This window comes from Xyrauchen texanus, chromosome 34, assembly GCF_025860055.1.
Source record: "Xyrauchen texanus isolate HMW12.3.18 chromosome 34, RBS_HiC_50CHRs, whole genome shotgun sequence".
In the NCBI taxonomy this organism is placed as follows: domain Eukaryota; kingdom Metazoa; phylum Chordata; class Actinopteri; order Cypriniformes; family Catostomidae; genus Xyrauchen; species Xyrauchen texanus.
In genome coordinates, this window is record NC_068309.1 from 34,265,638 (window position 1) to 34,273,805 (window position 8,168).

General features: G+C 39.2%; 1 protein-coding gene across 1 annotated transcript; it reads left to right on the forward strand.

The window, feature by feature from the left end:
• Window positions 1-123: 123 nt before the first annotated feature.
• LOC127627752 (ankyrin repeat domain-containing protein 46-like) lies at window positions 124-7,862 on the forward strand. Its single transcript, XM_052104283.1, has 4 exons — window positions 124-258; window positions 868-1,192; window positions 5,233-5,391; window positions 7,214-7,862. Exons 2-4 carry the CDS (start codon window positions 882-884, stop codon window positions 7,428-7,430), a joined length of 687 nt encoding a protein of 228 aa, XP_051960243.1. The 5' UTR covers window positions 124-258; window positions 868-881; the 3' UTR covers window positions 7,431-7,862.
• Window positions 7,863-8,168: the final 306 nt, after the last annotated feature.

Here is an 8,168-nt window from a genome sequence, read left to right on the forward strand (position 1 = left end):
TAGGTCGCTATACTTTTTCACAGTACCATACAAACTACATTGACCAGTTCTAGCCAAAGACGCGGAAGTATGACGTCAACAAAACATTAAAAAGCATCTTGGTATTGTAGTTTTTTTTAATTCCCCATCTTTTTACGTAATTTCTTGTCACTTTTCTCGAAGCAGCCAAAAATCAGAAGGTCTGAAAGCAACAGATTTTATAAGATACTTTTGATAAATCACTCTGAGGTCTTGTTAACCCATCTTCTGTCTTGGAAAGTATGTAATCCGTTGCTTTTATTGATCACGGTCGTGTTTGTTTGTGTTCTAGTTGATTTATGCTAGCCTGGCTAGCTGCTATTTATTTACATTGTTATGCGATGTAAATTATTTGTACTATTATAATTTAATAACTATACTTCAATAAACCATTATATTGATCTGAATTATAAAAAAAACATTTTCATATTGCGTATTTGCTTTGTGAAATATTTATGGCTTGCTTTGTAGTGCCAACTGGTTTTTAAAGTGGTAGTTTTAGCAGTGTATTCAAGATTTTAGCGTAGTATTTAAACGTAAATGTAATGGGTAACGTTTATATATATATATATATTAATTTGAATCACATTTAATAACAATTTAGTCATTTTTCAGTTCACTTCAATAGTCCTGTGGTGAGAAAACGATTATTTGTTTTAAAATACAAATATCCCATGCAGTATTTAAATGTAGTATTATGCGGTCAAAACATGCATAATAATTAGAAAATGTTGTTTAAAATAGCTTTAGATGCAATATAGCTTGTCACACTGGAGGGCACTGCTTTCAGTAGTGTGATGCGTTATGTCAACTAAACAAATTTGTGATATTTTTTTTTTTTAAACTCAGATACCAAGTGCAAAATGTCGTACGTCTTCGTTAACGACTCGCTGCAGACCACCGTGCCGCTGCTGCAGGCCTGTATTGACGGGGATCTGGCCCACACCAAACGACTGCTAGAGTCCGGTTTCGACCCAAATACCCGGGACTGCCGTGGGCGGACTGGACTGCATCTGGCCGCTGCTCGGGGAAACGTGGATATCTGCCGCCTGCTGCACAAGTTCGGAGCTGATCTGCTGGCCACTGATTCACAGGGCAACACTGCACTGCACATGTGTGGCCATGTAGATACCATCCAGTTCCTGGTGTCTAACGGCCTCAAGATTGACATCTGGTCAGTGTCTTTTGGCTCTTGGTGATGGAATCAGATGGTAAAATCATGTTACTTTGATATGTATTCCATGGTACTGAAGTTATATGGTATTCCAAGGTCAATGGTTTGGACCTACTTATTTTTTATACTATACTTATAATTATATTATGCGTTGTTACTATATTTAACATTTTAGAATAATAGTAAAGTTATCATTCACATGAAATAACACAAATGGCATTTCATGGCATATTTCCAAAAAACATCTCGGTTACGTATGTAACCTCGGTTCCCTGAGACGAAGAGAATGAGACATTGCATTTATTAACACATATGGGAGTGCTTTTTTTACATGACCTAGTTGAAACCTCTGTACAATAACGCCAATATTCTTATTTTGGCTATGGTGTTTGAGCCCTGCCTGTTTTGGCGGTGGAACTGTCTGTTATAAAAACAGGTGCACAAATGCCATTTCCTCAGAATTTCAGACTGAGAACAAGAACACTGAGTTTTTTAGCACGGCTAGCATTCGCAATGTCTCGTTCCCTTAGTCTAAGGGAACCGAGGTTACGTACGTAACTGAGACGGTCCCTTACAACTCAGTACTCTTGACATTGCATTTATTAACGCATATGGGGAACAGAATATAATCAAGTCGCACTATATGACATAACCTCCCAGAAAGGAAGCATGATGCCACAGTCTCGTGGGAAGGCGACCGACATGAGTATGTCACAGTGAGTGATCCTCATGTTGGCCAGGAGGAGAGCACTCATAACGAATATATGAACAATAGTCATATAGTATGAATGAACTCCTTATGAACCCAGTCAGGAAGGGAGTTTATTTATAATATAAGTGCTTGTGACTTTATGGTAAATTATAACTGCCTGAATGCAGGCAGTTGGGTAAATGATGGGGAGCTCATCCTAAAAGGGAGGAGCATAAGTATATATATTTGGCCAATGAATAGCAAGTGCTCTAAACAGAGAGGATTTGTGAAGAAAGAGACGTTAAATCTACGTTGTAAAACCTTGTGAATGTGTTTTGAGAGGACCATCCTGCTGCAAAACATATGTCCTGTAAGGACACACCATTCGTCCATGCCCATGAGGAGGCCATGCCTCTAGTTGAGTGTGCTTTAAAACCAACTGGGCAAGTCTAACCCTGTGACTCATAAGCCAGGGCAATTGCATCGACAATCCAGTGAGAGAGCCTTTGCTTGAAGACAGACATTCTTTTTGTGTGTCCTCCATAGCATACAAAAAGCTGATAAGACAGTCTGAACTGGTGTGTACGCTCACTGTATGCATGTAGTGCCCACACTGGGCATAACAAATGCAGTTATTGTTCTTCATCCGAATTAATGGAGGAAAGAAGGCCTGAAGGTGAACTACATGTGCTCTGAAGGGCGTTGTTAGGACCTTAGGCACACAGCCTTTTCGGGACTTCGAGTACCAGAGGGGACAGTGAGTATTCTCCACTGAGTCAAATAGATTGATTTCTGCTTTGCCGAATATTTCCCAAATCCTCAATACAGTTTGAGAGTGAAGTCTCCTGAATTCCGCCTTGGCGGTTTATATATGCCACAACTGGCATGTTGTCTGAGTGATCCAGGACATGACAGTTTGCTATTTCTGACTGAAAAGCCTTTAAGAGTAGAAATACAGCCGAACGCACCGCGTGACAACTTGCCCCAGCACGACACCACGCTGGTAAAAACACAGGAGCTGTCCATGGTGCTAAAGCAGCTATACAGTTGCGGGATATAGTGATATGCATGCGACCTTGGCACCAAAAACATCGTGGCACACGGCGTTTCAGCCAGCACTGAAGAGGTGCCGGATGCCGCCGCCATATATCCCAATGCTTTCTGAAACCGCTTCAGTGGAAGTGTTCTCCCCAGTTTGAACTGAGACAGACACTGTAGAATGAGGTGCACATGCACATTCCCGCTCATGGAGTCGAGGCGAACTCCCAATAGCAGAGGGGCAGAGCGTGTTCTTCGTCCAGTTTACATTGAGGCCCAAGCTGTTTAGATGCTGAAGAAGTAAGTCTATGTTCTGGCATAATGGTTGTGCTTTGAAGAGGAAAATTTCTCTTTATTGAGAATGTATGAGCATCTCGTGCATTTTCTTTTTTGCACTTATTTTATTTTTTATTGCATTTATTTGAGTGCAAGACACAGAAAAGAACATATTGAACAATATTGTGAACAACAATATTCCCTTCCAAGCAAACAGTAGTGGGGAGATGAGGAACAGTGTTTTGTGTCTCCAATCGAGCCTTTTTTGGAACAGACCTGAAGGGAACAATGGGTTCTGCTTTCCGTTTCAAAGATTGTGCGCAGGTGCCAGTGAGGCAGCAGGTATGGGGCTTTTAGTCGGGTGCTGGCTCGAAACAGAGCGAGGGCGTACCGGCTGTGATGTACTCCGTTTGGGCATAAAGTGTCTCATAGCCTGTGACTGCTGCTGAATCGTGACATGTAACTTTATTCACAGAGCAACTAAACAGGCCGGCTGGAGACACTGGAGCATGCAAAAGAGTGGCTTTTCCCTTATCGCTCATTTCTGATGGTCAGCCATATATGTTGGTCCAGAACTCCCAGGTTGCCCATGGACTTGCCGACAGGGTTGGGAGGGTTACTTTTGAAATGAATTCCATTACAGATTACAGAATACATGCTGTAAAATGTAATTTGTAACGTATTCTATTAGATTACTCAATGTATTCTAAATACTTTGGATTACTTCTTCAGCACTGGTAGATTTTTTCACTTGTTTTGACTATACAAACTCTGTCAGTAACAGTAAGACAAAATACACATGTTAAAAATAAATTTTTTTAATGTGTTTTTTGATTTTTTGATATTTTTACAGGAAAACAATACAAACATTATTATCAATAATAAAAATGTTGCCCTAATATCAAAGATCTTACAACAAAAAAAGACATTTTGATCCAACGTGAATTTTCTTGATAAATAAAAAAATATGATCGTGCCTGTTAACATGTGCATGTAAAATGGTTAGAAATAGTATTTTAGCTTAGCTTAAAGCTGACAATTTACACAAGGTTTATTTCTATTTCTTCTGCTTCAAACTTACTTCAAACGTACTTCTCTGTCTGCTCGTATGAATGTAACACACCATAAGAAAGTGTTTCACCGCTGTTCAAATGCACTTTGGTTCGCATCATTTATGAGGCTGAGGCTGAATCGTTCCTCAGAATGAGGGTTATTCACCAACATAGTATCCTGAGACTCATGCCCTCAGAGTGAGGACTGTCTTGTCTCCATTAGAGCTGTCTCTGCGTGGGCGTGACCCAGACAATAAATGCAGCTCTCATGCTGATCTGACGGCGGGATGTGCCTCTCACACAAGGAACACTTACAGAACAACATCTTTAAAGACAGGAAAACGTAAGTGACTCTTTTTGATGTATAAATTAATATACTGTATATTTATATTTATATCACACAATACACAATTGCTTTGTAAGGAGACACAAACCCTGCCGAAGCGCTGGGCGGAATCATGATCCTGAGGCCCGTTCACCATCGAGACGTCAAACGACGAGGCGTTGTGATGTGAAGTCTTTTTTCTTAGATTCCACCCTCTGACTCATGTATATCGACGGTGAAGGTTGAGGGCTTCTAGACCAGAGATGATCGCTGTCTTGAAGGAAGAGATTCTGAGGAAATGGTGCTTGTGCACCCGTTTTTATAGCAGACAGTTACACGCCAAAACAGGCGAGGCTGAAAAATTAGAATATTGGCATTATTGTAGCGAGGTTTCAACCAGGTCGTGTAAGAAGTCACTCACATATGATTAATAAACGCAATGTAAAGTGCACTGAGTCGTAAGGGAAATATGGCAAGACCATGCAAGTTTTTTTGTTAGTGTTTCCATTGTTGCTAAACCAATTATTCAAAGTGACTTTCAGGACACTCCTTACAGGACAGTCTCCCAGAGGTTAAGCGTCTTCACAAAAGCACAAGAGACTTTTGTTGAAGTCCATGCTTCATGTAACATTTAATTATTTTTTTTATATCTGAGCAGTAATCACAATGGAGCAACTCCGCTGGTGCTGGCCAAGAGGCGTGGAGTGAATAAGGATGCACTCCATCTGCTGGAGGGGCTGGAGGAACAGGAAGTGAAGGGCTTCAACCGTAGCTCTCATTCTAGCCTAGAAAAGATGCACATTACTGAGAATGAGAGGTGAGCTTTTATAACCAGTACTTAATTCAGATAACTCCAAAAATGCACCCAAAAATTTAATGTTCTAGCTGTTGACACAAATATAATAACTGTCCCAAAGGTAATTAAGGTCCTAAATATAATAACTTTTGGTCCTTAATGTAATAATGGTCCTTAATGTAATACAATTTGGTACTAAATGTAATAAAGGTCCTAAATGAAATAACTTTTGTTCTCAAATGTAATAAAGGCTAAATGTAATAACATTTGGTCATAAATGTAATACATTTAGGACCAAAGGTGTTTAGAGCCTTTGTTGCATTTAGAACAAACAGTTATTTATTTAAGTGTGTTTAATACTTATACAGTAAATGTAATAACATTTGGTCCTTTATGTCATAAATGCTCTAAATGTAATAACATCTGGTTCTAAATGTTATAAAGGTCCTAAATGTCATACAATTTAGGACCAACAGTGTTTAGAGCCTTTGTTACATTAATAACAAACAGTTATTTCACTAAGTATGTTTATTACTTCTACAGTAAATTTAATAACATGTGGTCCTAAATGTAATAACATCTGGTACTACAATTAATAAATGCCCTAAATGTACTAAGGGGGCTTTCACACTAGCACTTTTGGTGCGCACCCCGGTTCGAATGACGTCAGAGTTCGGTTCGTTTGGATGATGTGAACGCTGTCTTCCGAACTCGGGTGCGCACCCGCGAACCGTACTCGGGTCCGCTTAAAAAGGTGGTCTGGGGTACGGTTCATGTGAACTCCAGTACGGTTCGCTGCTGATATGAACGCAATCGAACCAAACCGTGGAAGTGAACCGCTATTGATGACGTATAATGTGGTCGTCAGTCTCACACGTGTCACTTTCAAAATGAGCGGAAAGGGTTTACTTTCGTGCGTGTGTGTGTATACACTTACCTTGACGAAAAGCGGGATTGACGCACACGCACACGCACTGCAAGCAGAGAGATGATTTCTGCTTGCCTTCGCAAAAATTGTCTTCGGCGGACAGCCCGCTGTCTTTTGAACGATTTCAGTATTTTTGCGGCAGACAGACGCAAGTGTGTTTCTGTATCTTGATGTTGAAAACAAAACCAAAGGTTAAAAAAAGAAGAACAAATGTGAACCGAGCAAGTCTATTCATTGAATTTTGACGCCTTTTCATTTCGCGGTTATCAAGCAACACGATTACGCACCAGCTGCAGCTTGATGACGCAAGCGTACCGCGGTTCGTATACAAATATATAATGTGAACACAGTCCATCGGGGGGAGGGGGGAGCAATCGAACTCTGGTTCGGAAAAGGCAATCGAACCAAGTGTGAAAGCCCCCTAACATTCAGTCCTAAATTTAATGAAGACCAAAAATCCAAGATAAAATATTTTTAGAACCTTACAAAATATTACAAACATGTTATTTCTTATAGATCAAGCAGTTATTATATTATGTGTGTTTATTACATCTACAACCAAATAAGTCATTACATTTACTTATTAAATTATATTTAGGACCTAAGGTATTTGCTTTTAGGGCCAAATCTTATTACATTCAGGGCCTTTATTAAATTTAGGACAACATTTTATTACATTTAAAGCCTTTATAAAAATGTTCCCCTCAACAGAGATCTTCAGATTTCCACACAAGTGGAATGCTTGTCATTCATAAAATCTGACACACCCCTTGCCTTTTGTCTCTGGACAGTGGATATGTAAGAATTTAATGGTAAAATCCTGTCTTTGGAAGATAATTAGTATCTTTCAAGACACTTTGAAAATGTTATCTATAAGTGTCCTCACTTGTTATTGTCTGTTTTGATCTGATGCAGTGCTATGGAGAGCCACTCTCTTCTCAACCCAGACTTACATCACAGTGATGGTGTGCTGTTCAGCTTCCGAACAACGTGGCAGGAGTTTGTAGAAGATCTTGGTTTCTGGAGAGTTCTTTTGCTGCTCCTCATCATCGCTCTGCTCTCACTTGGCATTGCGTATTATGTCAGTGGTGTCTTACCTTTTGCATCTAACCAACTGGAACTTGTGCGCTAAGGCTTGTTATAGATATACTTCATCATTACGAAAACATATATAAAAATAATAATAATGTTGATCTGGACTTTTATTGTATTTTTTTGCATCTTTCATTAGCTGATGATTGTTCCAACAGTTACTGATTGTGTATAACCAAGCATCACCAAATCGTAACCCTATATTCTTTGACTGAATTTATTAGCCTTTTTTGTGTATATTAATGTAAATAGACCTTTTAATGTGATTCAAAATTTTACTTTCTATTTTGATCTTGCTTGTTTGCTTAAAACTATTTTGCTTAAACTTGTGTATTCTGCATATTTATTATGTTTTTTTGTAACAGTCTAGCTTGCCTCTTTTTCAAATTCTTTGTTTTTACTGCACATTTCCTAATAATCTGATAACACAATTGTCAGAGATTAATTTATTGGATTTACACATTAAAGTTTAGTGACCACAAAAACAGAATTGTATATAGAGTTTTTTGTGCCATCTCTTTTTTGCTCTGTCTTTTACATTGTAAAATGTTAAACTTTACAAGAATTAAAGAATGACTAACACTAACATGCTGTTGGTCCTTCACATGCCACCAAAACAGTGCCAACCGCCTAGGCATGGACTCCACAAGACCCCTATGGTTTATGGCGCCAAGACATTAGCAGCAGATCCTTAAAGTCCTGTAAGTTGCGAGATGGAGCCGGTTGGTCCAGCACATCCCACAGATGTTCATTCAGATTAAGATCTGGGAAATATGGA

What these genes read in the sequence shown, in the direction of transcription:
- LOC127627752 (XM_052104283.1), top strand. Translation starts at nt 882, where the DNA reads ATGTCGTACGTCTTCGTTAACGACTCGCTGCAGACCACCGTGCCGCTG. An exon ending in GGCCTCAAGATTGACATCTG is followed by an intron (nt 1,193 to 5,232) that starts GTCAGTGTCTTT and finishes ATATCTGAGCAG; the next exon opens with TAATCACAATGGAGCAACTC. An exon ending in CACATTACTGAGAATGAGAG is followed by an intron (nt 5,392 to 7,213) that starts GTGAGCTTTTAT and finishes GATCTGATGCAG; the next exon opens with TGCTATGGAGAGCCACTCTC.